Raw genomic sequence first — 25472 nt, forward strand, 5'->3', positions numbered from 1 at the left:
CTCCAAGCGGCAAAGAAGAATTCTTCCTCCGGCGACGTCTTCCTCCAAGCGGCAGCAAAGTCTTCATTCTTCCGGCGGCATCTTCAATCTTCTTTCTTCGCTCCGCCGCCGCGGAGCATCCATCCCGGCCGACTGCTGAACTTGGAATGATGTACCTTTAAATGACGTCATCCAAGATGGCGTCCGCCGAATTCCGATTGGCTGATAGGATTCTATCAGCCAATCGGAATTAAGTTAAAAAATTCTGATTGGCTGATTGAATCAGCCAATCAGATTCAAGTTCAATCCGATTGGCTGATCCAATCAGCCAATCAGATTGAGCTCGCATTCTATTGGCTGTTCCGATCAGCCAATAGAATGCGAGCTCAATCTGATTGGCTGATTGGATCAGCCAATCGGATTGAACTTGAATCTGATTGGCTGATTCAATCAGCCAATCAGAATTTTTTAACTTAATTCCGATTGGCTGATAGAATCCTATCAGCCAATCGGAATTCGGCGGACGCCATCTTGGATGACGTCATTTAAAGGTACATCATTCCAAGTTCAGCAGTCGGCCGGGATGGATGCTCCGCGGCGGCGGAGCGAAGAAAGAAGATTGAAGATGCCGCCGGAAGAATGAAGACTTTGCTGCCGCTTGGAGGAAGACGTCGCCGGAGGAAGAATTCTTCTTTGCCGCTTGGAGGAAGACATCGCCGGAGGAAGAATTCTTCTTTGCCGCTTGGAGGAAGACATCGCCCGGATCGGATCAGGAGTTCGGCCCGGTGTGGTGAAGACACGGTAGGGAGATCTTCAGGGGGGTAGTGTTAGGCTTTTTTAAGGGGGGTTTGGGTGGGTTTAGAATAGGGGTATGTGGGTGGTGGGTTGTAATGGGGGGGGGGGGGTATTGTATTTCTTGTATGCAAAAGAGCTGAATTCTTTGGGGCATGCCCCACAAAAGGCCCTTTTAAGGGCTGGTAAGGTAAAGAGCTTTGAAATTTGTTGAATTTAGAATAGGGCAGGGAATTTTTTTTATTTTGGGGGTTTATTATTTTATTAGGGGGCTTAGAATAGGTGTAATTAGCTTAAATATCTTGTAATCTTTTTTTTATTTTTTGTAATTTAGTGTTTGTTTTTTTTTGTAATTTAGTTTAGTTAATTTAATTGTATTTTTAGATAGATGTTAGTAGTTTATTAAATTTATTGATAGTGTAGGTGTATTTGTAACTTAGGTTAGGATTTATTTTACAGGTAATTGGGTAATTATTTTAACTAGGTAGATATTAAATAGTTAATAACTATTTAATATCTATTATACCTAGTTAAAATAATTAACAATTTACCTGTAAAATAAATATTAACCCTAACATAGCTACAATGTAATTATTAATTATATTGTAGCTATCTTAGGGTTTATTTTATAGGTAAGTATTTAGATTTAAATAGGAACATTTTAGTTTATAAATGAATTAGATTAATTTAATATAAATTTAGTTAGGGTTAGATAGAGTTAATATAGTTAATATAAATACTATAGTAACTATATTAACTATATTAACCCTAATATAATTAGGGTTAATATAGTTAATATATATAATGTAATAACTATATTAACTATAATATACTTAGGGTTAATATAGATAATATAGCTGGCGGCGGGGTAGGTAGATTAAATTAGGGGTTAATCATTTTAATAGAGATGGCGGCGGTGTAAGGGGCTTACATTAGGGGTTAATAATTTTAATATAGATGGCGGCGGTGTTAGGGGCTCACTTTAGGGGGTTATAGATATAATATAGCTGGCGGCGGGGTACGGGAGCGGCGGTTTAGGGGTTAATAACTTTATTAGGTTGCGGCGGGGTACGGGAGCGGCGGTTTAGGGGTTAATAGCATTTTTATTGTTAGGCTAGTGAGGGGGGATAGCGGATAGAGGGTTAGACAGTGCGGGCTATGTTAGGGAGGCGTGTTAGACAGTGCGGGCTATGTTAGGGAGGTGTGTTAGACAGTGCGGGTGTTTTAGACTTTAGTCAGGTTTTATAGGCGCCGGCAGATTCTAACGTGGCGCAAGTCACTGGCGACGCCAGAAATTTGTACTTACGCAGATTTCTGGACATCGCTGGTTTGTCAGACTTACGGCACGTTAGCATCTGACGGCGACCTATATGGGATGGCTCGAGTTGCGAGCTGAAACTGCGGGCGACGCCGGTTCCCTCGCTTGCGCCGCAAACTGCGATCGATATCGGATCGCGCCCCAGAAGAGAGCGACAAGGAGCTTAAAGTGGGGGTTGAATCCTTAACATGCTCTATGTTTCTTACAGGTGCTGCAAGGTTAATGTTACACAATTCTGTGATGTAATTGCTAAACCACAAAATCACTATTTTTTTTTGTCTTTAATCCTGAGCATTTGGTTTTTGGATTACAAATTTTGGAAATTAACTACACAGTTAAAGACCATCAAACATTGTAGCATTGCATAATCAACAAATAATCATGCAAAGACAATGCAATAGCACTTATTCTGAATTTCAAATGAGCAGTAGAATTGTTTTCCTGAAAAATTTCAAAGTTAGTTCAATTTTCCTTCCCCCTGTACCACATGACAGCCATTAGCCAATTACAAAATGCTCGTGCTCACTATGAGCTGGTGCCTCAAAAAGTGTGCTTATAAAAAGACAGTGCACATTTTGATAATAGAAGTTAATTAGAAAGTTATTTTTAAAATGGCATGCTCTATTTGATTCATGGGAGTTTAATTTTGACTTTTGTGTTTTCTTTAATAATTCTGTGTCATTATCTGCCACTGTAGCAAAGATCTGAAGTAGATACAGCCACTAACATCTTCATCTAAATAAATGATGCAATGAATGTGTTCTTTTACAGGTGCTAAAAATTAGAATGTGGATCGAGGTCCCTCGATCTTTGTAAATATAAATATAGAATAAAAAAGAAATTCATGAGTTTTATTTTTCACTGCTAGAGGTGTTCTTGGCTCATGTGTCTATATCAGCCTTTGAAAGGACAATTTATATTAACTATATGTAAAACTATGTACTTTTTGTCTAGATGTACTTTAAAAAAAATCATAACTTTAATAACACATTTTATACATGAATGTGATTTATTGCTGGTTAGTAATTGAAAATACAAAACAAAACTTACAAATTATATTCTGAAAACAAAACTGCGTGTTTCCACCCCTTCAAAGTCCATTTGAAAGAAATGAATGATTTTTCCTCTAACTTGTATACGCTTTACAGGACTTTATAAACAGTTTTTTCCTTTGTTTTGTCTTTTTTTTGTTTCAACAAAATGAAAATAGAGCTCGGAAGTAAGTTATTCAGTATGAGCTGCCGTTAAAAGCCTTTGAAGATTTTTCTTCTTTTTTTTTAATTGCATGCGAAAGTAAAGAGTTTTTTTTATTTCTGTTTAAATCATTAACCTCTTCAATGCTGGAGGGGACCACAACACAATAGTTTTGCGTTGTTGCCCCCTCAACAACATAAAGAGTTATTGATATTATTTCTGATATGGGAATTTAACCAACTGTCATTGTAACCAGTGATAAGTGAAATTCAGCATTCAAAGATACATTTAGTTGTATTATTTATTCACTTTTACTTTGACCATTGCAGCTAATTTGTATTTACAATCGCACTGTCTATGACATTGATATTAGAATGAGCTTAAAGTTGGATGTACTTCTCTGCCTGCCATAAACATAATTTCCTTGAATTTGACTCTTCTTCCTTTGCTGCCTTAAAGCACTGTTTCTCAACCGTGGTCCTTAAGTACCCCCAACAGGCCAGGTTTTCATTATAGCTGAACTAGTGCACAGTAGAAGTAATCAGCTGATCAGTACCACCATGGTCATTAACCTGCTCTCAGCTGATTATTTCCCCTGTGCACTGGTTCAGCTATAATAAAAACCTGGCCTGTTGGGGGTACTTGAGGACCGCAGTTGAGAAACAATGTCTTAAAGCATCACCTCCTATATAAACATATGGGCTCCAAGTCTGCAGTGCTATCTCTGGCCACAGAATGTCCATAAATTAAACGTGGTACAAGATACGATGAGCCAAACCCGCACGCTCTTAAGTAATGTACCCTCGTCAGATAGATAAATTCCTTTAAATACAATAAATACTCTTAAAAATGGACAAGCTGTGTTATAAGATGAAGACAGAAGTTAAATGCTAAATATAAATCAATCATGGAAAGAAATAAACAGTTTTAGCTGCTGGTCAAGTAAAATATTCAGTTATGGATTTAAGACTCTCACTTATCACTGTTTTTCATCAGGTATTCACATCTTCTAACCAATTCATCACAGACTAAACAGGGCTACTCAGTATCATGACTTGCACACATGGGAAGTTAAGACTCTTAAGTTGTAAAAAGAAAAGCATATCTTTTTAAGTCGTTTTTCTTATGTCTGTCAGTCATGATATACATCTTAAATGAATGTTCTGGCTTTGCCGCCCATATGAATAAACTTGTTTATTCTGTTTTTCTATAATCAACTAGAGCCATGGCGATATACCCTCTGAAGACATTACATTTCCTTCCTGTCTGCTTTCTTTTTGCCGTGTTGATGTTGAAGAAGCATGCATCTCATTCTACAGATACATAACAAGACTGATTTTTCAAACTATCCAAGACATCACTCATACGATTTTTGCTCTTGCAAGTTGTCAGCATGCACATTCTGAATTTGATAATGGCATTGTATGTTTTTTTAACTTTACCATTATTGTTTTTAGGCTGCGAAGTGTTAAAATGGAACAGCGGAAACTAAATGATCAAGCGAACACATTGGTGGATCTGGCCAAGGTTAGTGTGAGTAATATTAAAAACTGTCAAATATTATATTGTTTGCATAAATTAACACTGATTTCCAGACCCCATTCACCCTATCTTGTTTTTAAGGAATATAATTAAATTCCCATTGTGTTGTAAATTTGTTTACATGTCCCTTTATAAATGTAAACTCTCTTAGACGTTATGGTAAATGAAGATATTTAGATTCAATGTGAAAATATGAAAATATAAAAATATATTGACCTCCATAATTTATATGTAAAGGATCACAGTAATTAAAATTTAAATGGTTATGAGTGTATTTCAGTTTTAAAGAGAATCATCTTTGTAATATAATTGTATTAACAAAAATGTTCTAGATAAAACGGTCTCATATTCTTTCAATTGCAGTAGGGTACAAATGCTCTTTGCACATGCATTGAAATCCAACACCTACACAGATCTGCTGTTGGCTTGTATTGCTGCAGTGATACTGCAGATTAAATCATCACTGATGTGATTCATGCCACATATGACAACATGAGCAGGTATGAGTTAGGGTGCAAGAGGCTTAAAGATGAAAAGCTTCTGTTAAATACTGAAATTAACTTACATATCCCAGTAAGCATAACATTAAATAACTACAACGATATGTGAAATAAATAGCCAGACATTCTAGGGTTATTCCAGCATCCAGCATTTTATTGGACAGTCTAGTATTTCCTCTGGCTCTCCACTAAAATATATGTAAAATAACCTAGATACTTAATTCATTGGGCCTCATATGAGATTTAATGTTGACATATAACTGATAGCTGACTGTAACCAATAAGGTGTGGGTTTGTGGCTGACAGTAGCTGTTGGAACATATCTACTATTTTGTGCGGACAAAATATATATAAACAAACATCAAATGATGATGTTAAATGCCTAAACACACCAATACAGAGGTATATACATTGTATCCGTATCAGACCTGCCAACAATACCTAATTCTGAGCTATGTCCTGCTGTCCCTTTGAGACAGCCATATGTACCTATTTGCAGAATTTCCCTTAGACCCGCCCATAGACCGCCTAGATATTCCCACAAACTGTTCATACGTTCCCATAACCCTGCCCCCTAGCCACCTGTGACCCTGCCCTTTTCAGACATGGCCCCACCCACAAAATGGTGATAGCCCTCCTCACCCTCCTGAGTCCCTTATACCTACTCCCAAATGTCGGAAGGAATGCAATATAGAAGAATGAGATGCTGGTAAAAGGAACACACTGACTGATGTACAGTAATTGGATAAATATTATAGTGCAGAATAGAGAAGTAAGATTCTTGTATAAGCTCTGAAATACTCATTTGTGGTCCATGGGCCTTTAAATTGGGCAATGCTGATCGATAATTTTTTTATTTATTTAATTTTATATTCATTTAAAGGGACATGAAAGTCAAAATTAAACTTTCATTATTCAGATAGAGTATGCAATTTTAAGACACATTTACATTATTTTCCATTATCAAATGTTCTTTGTTCTATTTGTATCTTTGTTGCAACCCATTTGTACATATCCTCAGTAGAAGCAATACACTACTGGGAGTTTGCTGTTGATTGGCGTCTACACATATCTCATGTCATTGGCTCACCAGATGTGTTCAGCTAGCTCAGAGGTGAGCTGCTCTGGATCTTACTTAAACTATGAGTTTAATCCCATTTGCATGGTTTAAACACATAGCTATATGCCACTAATACGACAAAAATAAAATGCCCTAACACTTTTATGTTCCTTTAAGATATAGCGGGAATCAATATCATGTCTACAAATATTATTCTAGTTATGAGTTTACCACAGTCTCCTTTCTAACAATAGTTATTTCACAGCAATCTTAGGGGTATATTTATCAATGTGCGAGCGGACACGATACGAAGTAGCGTATCATGTCCCCTGCTCATCTCTGCACATACATACGCTGTCAGCATTTATCATTGCACCAGCAGTTCTTGTAAACTGCTGGGGCAATGCCGCCCCCTGCAGATGCACAGCAAATCCACCACTAGCAGGGGGTATCAATCAACCTGATCGTATTCCGTTGGGTTAATTTCTGTCTACCGCCTCAGAGCAGGCGGACAAAATATGGAGCAGTGGTCTTTAGACCGCTGTTCATACCTTCTGTTCCCGGCGAGCTTGAAGGCTCGCCAGACACAAGGGGCCTCAAGCTCCATAATGCCCCATAATGTCCAGTTTGTCAGACTTTATGTATTACTATGACACATAATAATATAAAATTAAGTTATAAAATGAATCAATGTATTTTGGTAAGCTTCACTGAAACTACATTTACATGTATACACAATTCAGTATTTTCTTCTGACTGTGATAATGTGCACTGGATCCTATGGAATGTAGATGCCTCTATTATTAAGTTAAAAATGATAATTTACTGGACTTGGCATTTGAAAGCAAGGAAGCTAATATATAAATTAAATAAATAAATAAAATAAAAAAAGGTAGAAAAATGGATTAAAGAGAGGTCCGTTATTCATTTATGTAATTTTAAATGTAATTTGATAGTATTTAAATGAGGTAATGTGGTCTATTTATGTAGGTGCGGACAGACATGATCCGCTATAGCGAATCATGTCCGACGCACATCGATAAATGCTGACAGCATACGCTGTCGGCATTTATCATTGCAATATCACCCCATGCAAATTCGCGGCCAATCGGCTGCTAGCAGTGGGTGTCAATCAACCCGATCGTATTTGATCAGGCTGATTGCTGTCCGCCACCTCAGAGGTCTTAGGACCGCTGCTTCTTAACTTCCGCTTCAGTCGGAACTGAAGCAGAGAGGGTTATTTCAGTTACATTTTCTTTGTTGATATTAAAACATAGGGATTTAACATTTATAGCAGGGTTTAAAAAATCCACTACAACAAAATAAGAATAATTACAAAAGATGTTTATATCTTCTGAATACATTTTTTTGTGGTATACAAATGTATTTTAAATGGACATGAAATGAAATCCCAATATTTTATTTCATGAGTCAGATAGAAAATTAAATTTTAAATACGTTTCCAATTTACTTCTGTGATCTAATTTCCTTTTTTCTCTTCGTATCCTTTGTTAAAAAGAATAGCTACGTAGGCTCAGGAGCAGCAATACACTACTGGGAGCTAGCTGTTGATTGGTTGTTGCACATATATGCCTCTTGTCATTGGTTTATACAATACCCTTAGCTTGCTTCCAGTAGTGCATTGCTGCTCAGTCAAAAACGAATTCCAAAGGAATGAAGCAAATTTGCTAAATAAAGTAATATGGAAACTTGTTTAAAATTGAATGTGCTATTTGCATCATGAAATAAAGTTTTTAGGTTTCATATCCCTTTAAAAAAATTTTTTTTACTATGTATATCTAAAATTAATCACAGCATTGCAAAAGATCTGCATGCAAAATACTTGTTTAAAAAAAATAATTAAATCTGTCAATTTGATTGCAACATTTTCATTGTTTGGAGTCCAGTGATACAATCCTTAAATAGTCCTTTGGTGTTGTTCAGTTTATCTGCTTTGCTGTGGCCAACTAAAACAGAGGTCAGGTTTCTGGATTCCACTGAATGCTCTCCAGCATACGAGTTCTGCGTTAGCTTTAAAAAGCAGCGTTAAGGGGTCCTAACGCTGCTTTTTAACGCCCGCTGGTATTACGAGTATTGCAGGTACAGGTGTACCGCTCACTTTTTTTCCGCGACTTTTCCATACCGCAAATTCCCCTTTAAGTCAATTGCGTATCCTATCTTTTTAATGGGATTTGGCTAACGCTGGTATTACAAGTCTTGGAAAAAGTGAGCGGTACAGCCTCTACCTCGAAGAGTCCTACCGCATATAAAAGTCAGTAGTTAAGAGTTTTATGGGCTAATGCCGGAACATAAAGCTCTTAACTAAAGTGCTACAGTGTACACTAACACCCATAAACTACCTATGAACCCCTAAACCGAGGCCCCCCACATCGCAAACACTATAATAAAATTATTTAACCCCTAATCTGCCACCACCGACATCCTCGCCACCTGCATTATATTATTAACCCCTAATCTGCTGCTCCGGACATCGCTGCCACCTACATTATACCTATGAACCCCTAATCTGCTGCCCCTAACATCACTGACACCTACATTATATTTATTAACCCCTAATCTGCCCCCTAAACGTTGCCGCCACCTACCTACACTTATTAACCCCTAATCTGCCGACCGGACATCGCCACCACTATAATAAATGTATTAACCCCTAAACCGCCGAACTCACGCCTCGCAAACACTATAATAAATTGTATTAACCCCTAATCTGCCGTCCCTAACATCGCCGCCACCTACCTACAATTATTAACCCCTAATCTGCCGCCCCCAACGTCGCCGCTACTATACTAAAGTTATTAACCCATAAACCTAAGTCTAACCCTAACACTAAATACCTATAAAATAAACCCTAATATAGCTACAATATAAGTAATTATTTAAGAAGAGGAAGAAGAGGATGGCTCCGCCTCGGCTGGATAGAAAATGGACCCGCTCCGCTACGATTGATTGAAGATAGAAGATGCCGCTTGGATGAAGACTTCTGCTGGATGGAGGACCTCTTCTGCCCTGATCGGATGAAGACTTGTGCCGGTCTGGATGTCCTCTTCTGCCCCATCGGTGCCCGGCTGGCTGAAGACAGCTCAAAGTAGGGTGATCTTCAATGGGGTAGTGTTAGGTTTTTTTAAGGGGGTATCGGGTGGGTTTTAGATTAGGGTGTGTGGGTTGTAATGTTGGGGGGGTATTGTATTTGTTTTTTTTACAGGTAAAAGAGTTGATTACTTTGGGGCAATGCCCCGCAAAAAGCCCTTTTAAGGGCTGGTAAAAGAGCTGATTACTTTGAAATTTATTTTAGGATAGGGAATTTTATTATTTTGGGGGGCTTTTTTATTTTATTAGGGGGATTAGATTAGGTGTAATTAGATTAAAATTCTTGTAATATTTTTTTATTTTTTTGTAATTTAGTGTTTGTTTGTTTTTGTAATATAGTTTAGTTTAATTAATTGTATTTTATGTTAGATAATTGTAGTTAATTTATTTAATTAATTTATTGATAGTGTAGTATTAGGTGTATTTGTAACTTAGGTTAGGATTTATTTTACAGGTAATTTTGTAATTATTTTAACTAGGTAGCTATTAAATAGTTAATAAATATTTAATAACTATTCTACCTAGTTAAAATAAATACAAAGTTGCCTGTAAAATAAATATAAATCCTAAAATAGCTACATGTAACTATTAGTTATATTGTAGCTATATTAGGGTTTATTTTATAGGTAAGTATTTAGTTTTAAATAGGATTAATTTATTTAATTATAGTAATTTTAATTAGAGTTATTTAAATTATATTTGTTAGGGGGGTTTTAGGGTTAGACTTAGGTTTAGGGGCTAACTTTATTATAGTAGCGGCGACGTTGGGGGTGGCAGATTAGGGGTTAATAATTGTAGATAGGTGGCGGCGATGTTAAGGACGGCAGATTAGGGGTTAATACAATTTATTATTGTGTTTGCGAGGCGGGAGTGTGGCGGTTTCGGGGTTAATACATTTATTATAGTGGTGGTGATGTCCGGTCAGCAGATTAGGGGTTAATAAGTGTAGGTAGGTGGCAGCGACGTTGGGGGGGCATATTAGGGGTTAATAAATATAATGTAGGTGTCGGCGATGTTATGGGCAGCAGATTAGGGGTTCATAGCTATAATGTAGGTGGCGGCGATGTCCGGAGCGGCAGATTAGGGGTTAATAATATAATGCAGGTGGCGAGGATGTCTGGGGTGGAAGATTAGGGGTTAATAAGTGTAAGGATAGGGGTGTTTAGACTCAGGGTTCATGTTAGGGTGTTAGGTGTAGACTTAGAAAGTGTTTCCCCATAGGAAAAAATGGGGCTGCGTTAGGAACTGAACGCTGCTTTTTTGTAGGTATTAGGTTTTTTTTCAGCGGTCTCAGCCCCATTGTATCCTAAGGGGAAATCGTGCACGAGCATGTTTTTCCAGCTTACCGCTACCGTAAGAAATGCTGGTATTACAGGTAGAAGTGGAGCTAAATTTTGCTCAATGCTCACTTTTCTGAGGCTAACGTAGCCATTCAGAAAACTTGTAATACAAGCATTGTTTAAAGCGAGCACTGGAAAAAAAGGAGTGTTAGCTCCGCAAGTTTTTACCGACAAAACTTGTAATCTAGCCGTTAGGGATTACAAGTGGAGTGGAATTTTGCGTTTTTCTAGCGGTAACCAAAATCACGAATAAAGTCAAAATCCAAAAATCTCGATTGCGTTTATGCATTCACCCATAACTTAACACCATACGATCAGTCACTATCGCATATTTGCATTCCCCATAGAAGTCAATGGAGAAAAAAAAAATGTTTAAAATCAACACCTCAATATCGCAAAAACAACATAGCAAATTTGCATTTCCCATAAAAGTCAATGAGAAGAAAAAGATGGATAAAAACACCTCAATATCACTCAACTTGTAATATCAGCGCAATTAAAAATGCTCGCGGGAGCATGATACAGTATAGCTTGCGCAAAAACTTTTTGGGCCTCACTTCTAATATAGCCCTTTATTTTTTAATTATATGAATGAAAGTTCATTATATAGTGTGTTTTTTTACTCTGCATACATAAAACTTTAATGGGAAAAAGATTTAGATTTTTATACCCCTTAAACTGTGGGAGTTGTCTTTATAAACCAATGAGCAACTCATATTCAAGTAGAAGTTGTGCACCAACATTATTATACCAAACATTATTTTTATGCTCATTTAAATGCAGAATAGATTATTTTCAGTTTGTTATAGATTTAATTAAAAAAAACATGATATGTAAACCTGACATTTTAGTTACTTCACTTAAGAACTAACCAGCTATTATAAAACATTTTTTAGAACGAAATACCTAAAGTCATAGATGAAGCATACATATTTCTATTGATTTAGAGCTAAAAAGTTGAACTTTTAATGTATATCACCCAGATTACTAGTTTAACGCTGAACAGGGTGCGAAAATAACGCCAAAAAATTTGCATTATTGCACTTTCCATAGCGCTGCAATTACGAGTTACTGAAAAGCCTCCTTGTGCTGTGCATTATGTTGCGTTAAGCTCCATACCGCACAAAAGCCAAGGGTTGAGTTTACGTGGTCGTGCACGCTTTCCTCCATAGACATCAATGGGGAGAAAGTGTAAGAAAAAATCTAACGTCAAAAATCTAACGATCGCGGAATAGAGATCGCTATAATGCAACCCCATTGATGTCTATGGGGGAAAGAAAGTTAAGTTTAAACCTAACACCCTAACATAAACCCCTAGTCTAAACACCACTAGTCCGCTGCCTCCCGACATCACCGACACTAATAAAAGTTATTAACCCCTAAACCACCGCTCCCCAACATCGTCAACACTAATTATAATTATTAACCCCTAATCCGCCGCCACAACACTTTAATAAAGTGATTAACCCCTAATCCACTTCTCCCTAACATCGCTGACACTAAATAAAGTGATTAACCCCTAATCCGCTGCTCTCTGACATCGCAGACACAAAATAAAGTGTTTAACCCCTAACATAACTATTCTAATAAAATATAAAAAATACCAATTAAAAAATCTAAATTACAAATTTAAAAAAAAACTACTACGAAATTTTTTAAAAATATAAGATTACAAAAAGTAATAAACAAAATTATCAAAAATAACAACAATTACACCTAATCTAATAGCCCTATAAAAATTAAAAAGCCCCCCAAAATAAAAACACCGCCTAACCTACAATAAACTACCAATAGCCCTTAAAAGGGCCTTTTGTAGGGCATTGCCCTAAGTTAAACAGCTCTTTTACCAAGAAAAAAAATATAAAGTCCCCCCAACAGTAAAACTCACCACCCAACCAACCCCCCAAAATAAAAAAACCTAAGTCTAAAAAAATCCTAAACAGAATTAATCATAATTAATTGCTGAACTTTATATATGAATCTTAGAAAATGTTCGCTTTCTGTGTCATTTTTACATTGTCTTCTAGCCAGGCAGCATGTCCTAGATACCAGGATAATCTCTAGTTAATAGGATTATTATTTTCTAGTATAGTAAATGTAAAGCATTTTTAGCAGCACTGTAATATGGCAATCAAAATACTAACCAATACATCTTTTTTTTTTATTATTATCCATTCATTTATAGGTTAATTAGACAGCAGTTGAAGATAATATTTTAAAGAAAGAAAACAGGTGCTTAGAATAACATAATTTTCCATATATTAATCTGTCTTCCTTTTCCTTGTAGACACAAAATATCATGTATGACATGATCTCTGATTTAAATGAAAGGAGTGAAGACTTTGAGAAGAGGATTGTCGTCTTAGAAACAAAGCTAGAGACATTAATTGGTAGCATTCAGGCTCTCCCTGGACTGATTAGTCAAACAATCAGCCAACAACAAAGAGACTTAGTTGAAGCTCAGCTGCAAAATTATGACAAGCATGTTGCGTACAGTGCTGAGCGATCGAGGTCTGTGTCACGAAGGAGAAGATCCTCTTCAACGGCACCTCCAACTTCATCAGAAAGTAGCTAGAAGGAACATGTTAACCAAAAAAACAAACTTTTTTTGCCATCATATGGTCAATATTTTAGCTTTTATTGTAAAGCCCTATGGTTCTAATCAGTGTTATCTGGGTTCTGATATCAGAATCTTGGAAACCTGAACACAAAGTTTTAGGCCAAATAGAGTGAGAACTCTCTTATTTTCTTTCAGATGCACAGTGAATGCACCTATCATTACTATATAGATCGTTTCTCCTGTAATTTCACTAACTTTTTATTCATGCACTTCAAACAAACTTTACTACTATATAGTATAATAAAATATTAATATTTCTGAAGATACTGGTTTTGTCACTTTATGTTGTGGGTCAGTTTATTTATTGAATATGTGTACTTATGCATGTAGGCTTTTTAAATGGCTTGAGGGTTGGGAAATTTTAATCATAAATTAGTTTTATATGAGAAACTTGTATGCATAAATGAAGCAAAGTGTTTATGCCTATGGCTATCTATCAACTGTTTTTTCTTATGAAAAGCAAGTGTTATGGAAATCAAGAAATATATTATTTAAGAAAATGAGATTTTATTTAAAGAGTGTATGAACCGAGCTGTAAATTGTATATACACATGTTTTAAGATCTGTGAAGAGTAAGTAGGGGAAGCCAACATCCTTAGGCAATTTGATATGTGGAATGAAGAATTGAATGGAAAATATTTTATTAGTATATTTAGTAAGGCAATAGAAGGAAGAAAACTTGTATTTCTTTCATAAAGGTGGTGAGAGTCCACAATCTATTACTCCTGGGAATTACTCTTCCTTACCACTGGGAGGAGGCAAAGATTACCAAATGCCAAGAGCTCTATAAAGCCCCTCCCACCTCACAGGTACCTCAGTCTTGTCTTTGCCTCCGATGGAAGTGGTCAAAGACTGAAGGTGTGCATCTGATTCTTCAGAAAGAGGGGTTTTCAGTCTATGTTGAGGTCCTTTTTCCGCTCAGAATAAAGTGTTTGTCAGAGGGATGTATGTGGGGTATAATTTGTGACTCTCTTTTTCACCTCATGGGAATTTTTTTCACAAACCTTCCATAGTGGTCGCAGGGACTTGTCTTTTGCCTCCCCTTTCTCTTGTAAGGTGTATCCAGTCCACGGATCATCCATTACTTGTGGGATATTCTCATTCCCAACAGGAAGTTGCAAGAGGACACCCACAGCAGAGCTGTAATATAGCTCCTCCCCTAACTGTCATAGCCAGTCATTCTCTTGCAACTCTCAACAAGCAAGGACGTTGTAGGAGAGAGTGGTTAAATATAGCTAGTTTATTTTCTTCAATCAAAGAATCTGCCTGAGGTTTCTATGATCTTAGCAGGTTGTAACTAAGATCCATTGCTATTCTCACATATGTCTGAGGGGATTACACAGATGAGGTAACTTCAGCGAGAGAATGGCGTGCAGTTTATTCTGCTATCAGGTATGTGCAGTTATAATTTTTTCTAGAGATGGAAAACACTAGAAAATGCTGCTGATACCGGATTAATGTAAGTTAAGCCAGAATACAGTGATTTAATAACGACTGGTATCATGCTTACTCCCAGGGGTAATACCCTTATGATATTTACACTATAAAACGTTTGCTGGCATGTTTAATCGTTTTTATATATGCTTTGTTGATAAAACTTTATTGGGGCCTAGTTTTTTCCACATTAACTTTCCCCACGTGTCAGACCCTTTGACTCCCGCTTAAGGGACTCACGCTCAAATGGCGCCAAGTACATCTAGGGCGCCCATAGCGTTTACTTTACAAGACATGGCGGCAGTCATGGATAATACACTGTCAGCGGTATTAGCCAGACTACCTGAACTTAGAGGTAAGCGAGATAGCTCTGGGGTGAGACAAAATGCAGAGCATACTGACGCTTTAAGAACCATGTCTGATACTGCCTCACAATATGCAGAAGCTGAGGAAAAAGAGCTTCAGTCAGTGGGTGATGTTAATGACTCAGGAAAGATACCTGATTCTAATATTTCTACATTTAAATTTAAGCTTGAACACCTCCGCGTGTTGCTTAGGGAGGTTTTAGCTGCTCTGAATGACTGTGATACCATTGCAGTGCCAGAGAAATTGTGTAGACTGGATAAATACTTTGCAGTGCCGGTGTGTACTGATGTTTTTCCAAATACCTAAAAGGTTTACAGAAATTATTAATAAAGAATGGGATAGACCAGGTGTGCCGTTCTCTTCCCCTCCTATTTTTAGAAAAATGTTTCCAATAGACGCCACCACATGGGACTTATGGCAGACAGTCCCTAAGGTGGAGGGAGCAGTATCTACTCTAGTAAAGCGTACTACTATCCCTGTCGAGGGCAGTTGTGCTTTTTTTTTTAGATCCAATGGATAAAAAATTAGAGGTTACCTTAAGAAAATATTTATTCAACAAGGTTTTATCCTACAGCCCCTTGCATGCATTGCCCCTGTCACTGCTGCTGCGGCGTACTGGTTTGAGTCTCTGGAAGAGGCTTTACAGGTAGCGACTCCATTGGATGACATACTTGGCAAACTTAGAGCACTTAAGCTAGCCAATTCTTTTATTCTGATGCCATTGTTCATTTGACTAAACTAACGGCTAAGAATTCTGGTTTTGCTATACAGACGCGCAGAGCGCTATGGCTTAGATCATGGTCAGCTGACATGACTTCAAAATCTAAGCTACTTAACATTCCCTTCAAGGGGCAGACCCTATTCGAGCCTGGTTGAAGGAGATTATTGCTGATATCACTGGAGGAAAAGGTCATGCCCTTCCTCAGGACAGGTTCAAATCTAGGGCCAAACAGTCTAATTTTCGTGCCTTTCAAAACTTCAAGGCAGGTGCGGCATCAACTTCCTCTAATAATAAACAAGAGGGAACTTTTGCTCAATCCAAGACTGTCTGGAGACCAAACCTGACATGGAAAAAAGGTAAGCAGGTAAAAAATCCTGCTGCTGCCTCTAAGACAGCATGAAGGAACGGCCCCCTATCCGGGAACGGATCTAGTAGGGGGCAGACTTTCACTCCTTGCCCAGGCGTGGGCATTCTGCGCCCTTCGGTGGTTCAGTGTATGGAAGGATCCTTGGGCGCCCTTCGGTGGTTCAGTGTATGGAAGGATCCTTGGGCATTGGAAATTATATCCCAGGGATATCTTCTGGACTTCAAAGCTTCCCCCCCAAAAGGGAGATTTCACCTTTCACAATTATCTGCACACCAGATAAAGAGAGAGGCATTCTTACACTGTGTACGAGTCCTCCTAGTTATGGGAGTGATCCATCCAGTTCCAAAGGAGGAACAGGGACAGGGTTTTTATTCAAATCTGTTTGTGGTTCCCAAAAAAGAGGGAACCTTCAGACAAATTTTGGATCTAAAGATCTTAAACAAATTCCTCAAAGTTCCGTCGTTCAAGATGGAAACTATTCGTACCATCCTACCACTGATCCAGGAGGGTCAATATATGACTACAGTGGATCTAAAGGATGCTTATCTTCACATTCCGATACACAAAGATCATCATCGGTTCCTTTGGGATTAGCTACAGCCCCAAGAATCTTTACAAAGATTCTAGGGTCACTTATGGCGGTCCTAAGGCCGTGGGGCATAGCAGTAGCCCCTTATTTAGACGACATCCTGATACAGGCGTCAAACTTCCAAATTGCCAAGTCTCATACGGACGTAGTACTGGCATTTCTGTGTTCGCATGGGTGGAAAGTGAACGAGGAAAAGAGTTCTCTATCCCCACTCACAAGAGTTTCCTTTCTAGGGACTCTGATAGATTCTGTAGAAATGAAAATTCACCTGACGGAGTCCAGGTTATCAAAGCTTCTAAATTCCTGCCGGGTTCTTCATTCCATTCCGCGCCCTTCGGTGGTTCAGTGTATGGAAGTAATCGGCTTAATGGTAGCGGCAATGGACATAGTGCCGTTTGCACGCTTACATCTCAGACTGCTGCATGCTCAGTCAGTGGAGCGGGGATTACACAGATTTGTCCCCTCAACTGAATCTGGACCAAGAGACCAGGGATTCTCTTCTCTGGTGGCTATCTCGGGTCCATCTGTTCAAAGGTATGACCTTTCGCAGGCCAGATTGGACAATTGTTACGACAGATGCCAGCCTTCTAGGTTGGGGTGCAGTCTGGAACTCCCTGAAGGCTCAGGGATCGTGGACTCAGGAGGAGTCTCTCCTTCCATTAAATATTCTGGAACTAAGAGCGATATTCAAGGCTCTTCAGGCTTGGCCTCAGTTAGTAACTCTGAGGTACATCAGATTTCAGTCGGACAACATCACGACTGTAGCTTACATCAACCATCAAGAGGGAACGAGAAGTTCCCTAGAGATGTTAGAAGTTTCAAAAATAATTTGCTGGGCAGAGATTCACTCTTGCCAGCTATCCATATCCCAGGTGAAGAGCACTGGGAGGCGGATTTTCTAAGTCGTCAGACTTTTCATCCGGGAGAGTGGGAACTCCTTCCGGAGACATTTGCACAACTGATTCATCGTTGGGGCAAACCAGAACTGGATCTCATGGTGTCTCACCAGAACGCCAAGCTTCCGTGTTACGGATCCAGGTCCAGGGATCCCAAGGCGACACTGATAGATGCTCTAGCAGCGCCCTGGTCTTTCAACCTGGCTTATGTGTTTCCACCGTTTCCTCTGCTCCCTCGACTGATTGCCAAGATCAAGCAGGAGAGAGCATCTGTGATTCTGATAGCACCTGCGTGGCCACGCAGGACCTGGTATGCAGATCTAGTGGACATGTCATCCTTTCCACCATGGTCTCTGCCTCTGAAACAGGACCTTCTACTTCAGGGTCCTTTCAACCATCCAAATCTAATTTCTCTGAGGCTGACTGCCTGGAGATTGAACGCTTGATTTTATCAAAGCGTGGCTTCTCCGAGTCAGTTATTGATACCTTAAGACAGGCACGAAAGCCTGTCACCAGGAAAATTTACCATAAGGTATGGCGTAGATATCTTTATTGGTGTGAATCCAAGGGTTACTCATGGAGTAAGGTCAGGATTGCTAGGATATTATCTTTTCTCCAAGAAGGTTTGGAAAAAGCATTGTCAGCTAGTTAAGCGTCTGGCAGATGTTCCAGACGTTCAGGCATTTTGTCAGGCTTTAGTTAGAATCAAGCCTGTGTTTAAACCTGTTGCTCCACCATGGAGCTTAAACTTGGTTCTTAAGGTTCTTCAAGGAGTTCCGTTTGAACCTCTTCATTCCATAGATATCAAGCTTTTATCTTGGAAAGTTCTTTTTTTGGTAGCTATTTCCTCGGCTCGTAGAGTCTCTGAGCTATCTGCCTTACAATGTGATTCTCCTTATCTGATTTTTCATATGGATAAGGTAGTCCTGCGTACCAAACCTGGGTTCTTACCTAAGGTGGTATCTAACAAGAATATCAATCAAGAGATTGTTGTTCCATCCTTGTGTTACACAATTTGGATGAGGTCCGTGCTTTAAAGTTTTACTTCGTCAAACATCTGCTTTGTTTGTTGTCTACTCTGGATAGAGGAGAGGTCAAAAGGCTTCGGCAACCTCTTTTTCTTTTTGACTAAGAAGCTTAATCCGCTTAGCCTATGAGACTGCTGGACAGCAACCTCCTGAAAGAATTACAGCTCATTCCACTAGAGCTGTGGCTTCCACTTGGGCCTTTAAAAATGAGGCTTCTTTTGATCAGATTTGCAAGGCAACGACTTGGTCTTCGCTTCATATTTTTTCAAAATTTTACAAATTTGATACTTTTGCTTCTTCGGAGGCTATATTTGTGGAGTGGTTCCTTCCATTTAAGTTCCTGCCTTGTCCCTCCCTTCATCTGTGCACTTTAGCTTTGGTATTGGTATCCCATAAGTAATGGATGATCCGTGGACTGGATACACCTTACAAGAGAAAACACAATTTATGCTTACCTGATAAATTTATTTATCTTGTGGTGTATCCAGTCCACGGCCCGCCCTGTCATTTTAAGGCAGGTAATTTTTAAATTTAAACTACAGTAACCACTGCACCCTATGGTTCCTCCTTTCTCGGCTTGTTTTCGGTCGAATGACTGGCTATGATAGTTAGGGGAGGAGCTATATTACAGCTCTGCTGTGGGTGTCCTCTTGCAACTTCCTGTTGGGAATGAGAATATCCCACAAGTAATGGATGATCCGTGGACTGGATACACCACAAGAGAAATAAATTTATCAGGTAAGCATAAATTGTGTTTTTTGATCTACAATATACTCCTATTCTATAACCTTTGCTGATATATTTCAGTACTGGTTTGGCTACCTACTTTACTTGTAGATGAGTGTCTGTTGGGTAAAACATTTGATTCATAAGGCTTACTTTTTTTTGTTCTGCCTTGATTATCTGTTAAGTAAGATTGTCTGTTTAAGTAAGCAGTTAGCTAAGCAAGGTAGTTAGGCTAACAAGGATTTGGAGTAACCAAGGGGAAATATAATTATTTTATATTTTTAAGTTAAACCTTTTAGTAAGTATGTGTGAGATTTTTCAAGACTCATTATCCTCAGGCATGGTACCCCAGGATTGGCGTAAAGATGATGTGGTGCCACTCTTCAAAAAGGGAAACAGGGATGATCCAGGAAGCTATAGACCAATTAGTCTGACATCAATAGTGGGGAAGATATTTGAAGGGATTATAAGGAAATATATTGATGAACACATTTGTGTAAACAAGATTATGAGTTCAAATCAGCATGGTTTTATGAGAAATAGTTTATGACAAAATAATCTAATTAGATTCTATGAGGAAGTAAGTAAAAATATAGATAAAGGGGAATCAGTTGATGTGATATACTTAGATTTTGCAAAGGCATTTGATACAGTGCCACATGTGAAATTAATGCACAAAATTGAGGGACTGGGAATAGCTGAAAATGTTAGCTCTTGGATAAATAACTGGATAAAAGGCAAGGAGCAACGAGTAGTAGTGAATGGATCATACTCAGATTGGACAAAAGGTAATCAGTGGAGTCCCCCAAGGATCAGTACTGGGCCCTGTTCTTTTTAATATTTTTATAAATAACTTGGAGCAAGGATTAAATAGCGACATTTCTAGTTTTGCAGATGATGCTAAATTAAGTAAGGTCATTAGGTCAGAGCAGGATGAACTTTCGTTACAAAAGGATCTGCAAAAATTAGAAATATGGGCAGGTAAATGGAAAATGAGATTTAATACGGGAAAATGCAAGGTTCTACATTTTGGAAGTAAAAATAAGCAGGCAACTTATTATTTAAATGGGACAAGACTTAGCCAAACAGAGGAGGAAAGGGATTTGGGAGTAGTAATAGATAACAAGCTAAAGATGGGTGCACAATGCGGGGCAGCGGCTACAAAGGCTAATAAGATACTAGCATGTATTAAAAGAGGCATTGATTCAAGGGAGGAAAGCATAATTCTGTAATTCTGTCACTATATAAATCTATGGTAATACTTCACCATGAGTATGGAGTGCAGTTCTGGGGACCGATCGCAAAGAAAGATATTGAAGAACTAGTAAAAGTTCAGAGAAAGCTAATAAGGGGAATGGAGAATTTAAGCTATGAGGAGAGGCTTGCCAAGCTGGGTCTCTTTCTTTAGAAAAAAGGCGCTTGAGAGGTGACATGATGACTTTATATAAATATATTCAATGCCCATATACAGATATGGCAGAAGCTCTGTTTATTCCAAGAAATTTGTTTGTGATTAGAGGTCACAATTTAAGGTTGGAGTAAAGGAGATTTAATCTCCTGCAACGGAAACGTTTTTTCACTGTAAGAGCAATAAAATTGTGGAACTCATTACCAAAGGAGGTAGTGAATGCCAATACCCTAGATACATTTAAAAATTGTCTGGATACATTTCTGTCTAGAAATAAAATTCATGGATATGATTGCTAGTATTAAATGGGTCACCTTTTAGTGGGATTATTTAAGATGGAGCTTTTTGTAAGTATTTTAGATTTGTTTAGGTTGAACTCGATGGACTTCGGTCTTTATTCAACCTCATCTACTATGTTACTATGTTATTTGGAGGTAGGTCAGCTCCACCGAAACAGATTACTGCTCATTCTACAATATCAATTGCCACTTTTTGGTCTTTTAAGAATGAGGCTTTAGTTGACCAAATTTGCAAGATAGCTACTTTTTTTATACTTTTAATACATTCTACCATTTTGATGTTTTTGCTTGTTCCGAGGCAGCCTTTGGTAGGAAAATGCTTTAGGCAGTTGTCTCAGCTTTATTTATTTTTGCCTGTTAATTAAATTGTAAGTGCATTAAAAAAATGCAATTTTTGGGTTCTTGTGGGGTTGCAGATTTAGTTTTTCAGTGAAAAAATATGTTTTTTAAATCTTACCCTTTGTGTCTCATTACTTGTGAACGCCACAGCTTGGGTACTAGTTCCCAGGATTAGTGGACTGTGAACTCTCACCACCTGTATAAAGGAATACATAATTTATTCTTACCTGATAAATTAATTTCTTTCATGGTGGTGAGAGAGTCCACGAGACCCCACCCTGTGGTTTTTTTTGGTGTTGGTTTTATTCGTATGCACCTTTTTTCCATGCTCCATTTATTTTTTGCTCTTTTTTCTTTTTCTACCTCATTTTGCTTGGCTATACTTTAAACTGAGGTACCTGTGAGGTGGAGGGGTTTTATAGAGCTTATGGATTTTAAGAATATTTGCCTCCTCCTAGTAGTAGAGAAGAGCAATTCCCACAAGTAATGGATCGTGGACTCTCACCACCATGAAATAAATAAATTTATCAGGTAAGCATGAATTATGTTTTTTAGGGAAAGCAGTGGAGAATAATATATATTTTGGGGGGGTTTGTTTTGCATTTTTAACTCATTCTTTAAACTTTAAAAGTTTAAAGCTATAACATTTTGAAAGTTTAATTTTGACTTTACTGCCACTTTAAGTGACATCCCAAATTTTGAGAATCACTGGGTTACACAACCTACAAGCAAGCGGTACATTTTAGTGCAGGGTACCTAAACTTTTTTTTATATGGAATGCCGGTCACTAATGGCAGGATTGTCTAGGGGAGGGGCAATAATATTGTATGCTATTATTATTATTATACTAATATTGCTGCTAAAAATTATGGGCCCCATTTATCATTAGACAGGCATACATTGTTCCCAGCCAGGGAACATGTCCACTCATCTTTGTGGTGAGAGGACAGTAGACGAACAATGTCCTCTGCCCTATTGCATCGAAGATGGGTGGACAGGTACCCTAGATTGGAACTCATCTGCCAATCTAATAATAAATGTGGCCCATTATCTTTAGCATAAATATAATTTATTATTGTGCCAGGAAATTCTTGTGCAGTGCTGCTCTCTGTTTTGACCAACCAATCTCTTGATAGCATGGCATTTCAATAACACTGAATGAATAACCACTGAGCAAGCCTGCACTGTAAGGGCTTCAAATGGAGCCCACTACCTTAAAATAAAATAAAGTTATAATCACACTTTCAAATCCAAACTACTTTGTAAATTAGTTCCTATTCATGATGAATGTAACTTTATATTCGTATTTACAACATTTGGAACAAACTCATATTTTATTTATCTTTCATATGCACTAATGAGGCCACATAAATCCTAAGCAGGGTGTCTGTCTTTTTCTTGTGAAAGTTTTTTTTTTTTGTAAAAAAACACACATGTAAGAGAATGTGTAAATATCATTAAAAAAAAGGGTAAGAATACAGGTTAACGATCTCTTTTTTACAGGAGTATTGTTTGCCATTTTGTAGCTGAACTACCCTTTTGGATAATGTTAGATTGAAAAAAGTAAAAAAGAAAAAATATCCTGCAGTATATCCAACTCTTTGACATTTTAAATTATGTATATGATATTCAAAGGCAAATAACTTTCAGCAAAGCCATAGGGCAAAATGTATTTGCTAATGAGAAAAAAATGGGTGCACTCCAGTTTAACAACATTTAAAAACATAATTTAATACGTTAATATGGGAGTCTCCCTCCACAAAATTTGATGAGATTCACACTCCTATGACCACATATTCATATATAAAATTACCACCTCCTCTATATAACTTTTGTTATGGTGTCATCCTAACTTTAATATAATAATAACTCAATGACTATACATATGTCTTATAAGGATTATCAATTATCAATTTTTCTTCGCTTAGTAGCCAGCCCATTTCTGGAGCACTATATAGCAACCATTTTGCAAAAATGTTATCCATTTCCAGAACACTAGAGGGCAGCACTATTTCCTGCCATGCAGTGCTTCAGATGCCTACCTAGGTATCATGGGAACAAAGCAAGTTTTATAATAGAATTGGAAACATATTTTTTTAAATGGTGTGCTCTGTCTGAATCACAAAATAAACATTTTAATTTCCTATCCCTTAAATCAATGTATTACTAATGATCTGCATACATGTTTTGATTCTTTCTTTTACTAGCAACAGTCACCTTGAGTGCTGTTTAATGTATCTTCTTTACTGAGCTTAATTTGGGACAGATATATATAAATGAGCTTCTGCGCATTCAAGCAATTGCTATGCAGCATATTGGAGAGTCGGGTTTGAATTCCCCAAAATGAATTCCAGTCTGCCTGGACTCTGGAGGCAGTAGAACAATCTCAATTTTCAGGCTTAAAAAATAAAAAAGCAGGTAAAATAAAAAAGTGCACTGCAAAGTTTTTTCCACAAAGCATAATAAAACATTTTGGGCTAGATTACAAATGGAGCGCAATTTATCGATCCCGCTGATGCTTTAACTGCACTTGAAGTAAGCACTAACTGGACATGAAAATATGAATATTTCGCATTCCAATGTTCTTCACATAGCAGAATATGTTTTATTTATTCATAAATACATATTTCTATATTCATTCATGAGAAAAAGAAAGTACACCCTCTTTGAATTCTTAAAACTAGGTAAATAAAACCTCAGATGATAGACATGTAACTTTCGTTTTGTTTCAAATTCGGAGAAATTTGTCAAATTCGGAGCTTCGGATCGATTAGAATTTCCAAATTACCCTAGCAACAAAACTAAAATAATCCTAATGCATTTGTAACGAATAAATCCAAATTAGTTGGGATTTATTTGTTACATTCGAATGGCCATGGACTAATCACAATTACACTAGTATTGTACAGTATATTAGGTTATATCACTTTGCTAGCTCTGTGCAGGGAACATTATGTAGCTGGTACCTGTGAGGTTGGTACTTAGGTGGGATGTGCTGTGTATTACACTAGTATTAAGTTGACAGGGTTTTTTCCCTGCTTTGTTTGCCATGGGCTGCTGGCAGCCATTTTACTCACCTCTCTTGCAGATTCTGGGGCATAGTGTGTGATGCTGCTAATTTCCTGCACGCCCTTTTATAGTCAGACTGCTGTACATCATCCGTGTGAGACAGGTTGCAGTCTCAGAATTGTGATGTCATCACTTATTATTTAAAGGGCCTCTGTTCAGTATGCTTTGCCCTTGCGTTGTCTCAGACCTATTTGTGAGTGCCTGTGTTCCAGTTCCTGTGTATTATCTGGCTGTGTGACATCCCTTCTGGTTCCTGATCCCTGGCTTGTTCCTGACTCTGCTGTTCTCCTTGTTCCTGATTCCAGCTCGTCTGACTACTCGCTTTGGCTCCTCACTCGGCTCGTCTGACTACCAGCTCTGGTTTTGACTCATGGCTTGTTATTTGACTTGTGGACTTTTTATTATTTTTTGTTATTAATAAAGGTGTGATTATTTTTGTACTTCTCATCTCAGTCTGATTCCTGGCATCCTGACACATGTACTGTATATTAGGTTATATACCTCTGCTAGCTCTGTGCATATTGTGTAGCTGGTACCTGTGAGGTTGGTACTTATGTTGAATCAGATGGGTTGCACCTAATATACAGTACATAATACTAGTCTAATACACAGCACATCCCACCTAACACATACCGAATTTACGAATCGAATCCGAATCGCATACATCTGAATACATCCAAATTTATTAGAATCCGAATGAATCCAAAACAAATAGATTCAAATGTATCCTAATTTGAATTGATCCAAAAATGAAATTCGAAAAAAATCAGAATCGGT

General features: G+C 37.8%; 1 protein-coding gene across 3 annotated transcripts in view; it reads left to right on the forward strand.

The window, feature by feature from the left end:
* Positions 1–13715, forward strand: part of KCNN2 (potassium calcium-activated channel subfamily N member 2) — a 342268-nt gene extending 328553 nt beyond the window's left edge. Inside the window, exons 7-8 of one of the 3 annotated variants that reach the window (XM_053701554.1) lie at positions 4741–4816; positions 13121–13715. In XM_053701554.1, coding sequence (XP_053557529.1) covers positions 4741–4816; positions 13121–13408 — 364 coding nt within the window. In that variant the 3' untranslated portion in view covers positions 13409–13715. Of the gene's footprint in view, positions 1–3299; positions 3807–4740; positions 4817–13120 lie in introns of those variants that run through there. The other 2 variants (XM_053701555.1, XM_053701556.1) reach the window with 2 other exon arrangements.
* The last annotated feature ends 11757 nt before the right edge of the window (positions 13716–25472 follow it).

This window comes from Bombina bombina, chromosome 2, assembly GCF_027579735.1.
Source record: "Bombina bombina isolate aBomBom1 chromosome 2, aBomBom1.pri, whole genome shotgun sequence".
Taxonomy (NCBI): Eukaryota; Metazoa; Chordata; class Amphibia; order Anura; family Bombinatoridae; genus Bombina; species Bombina bombina.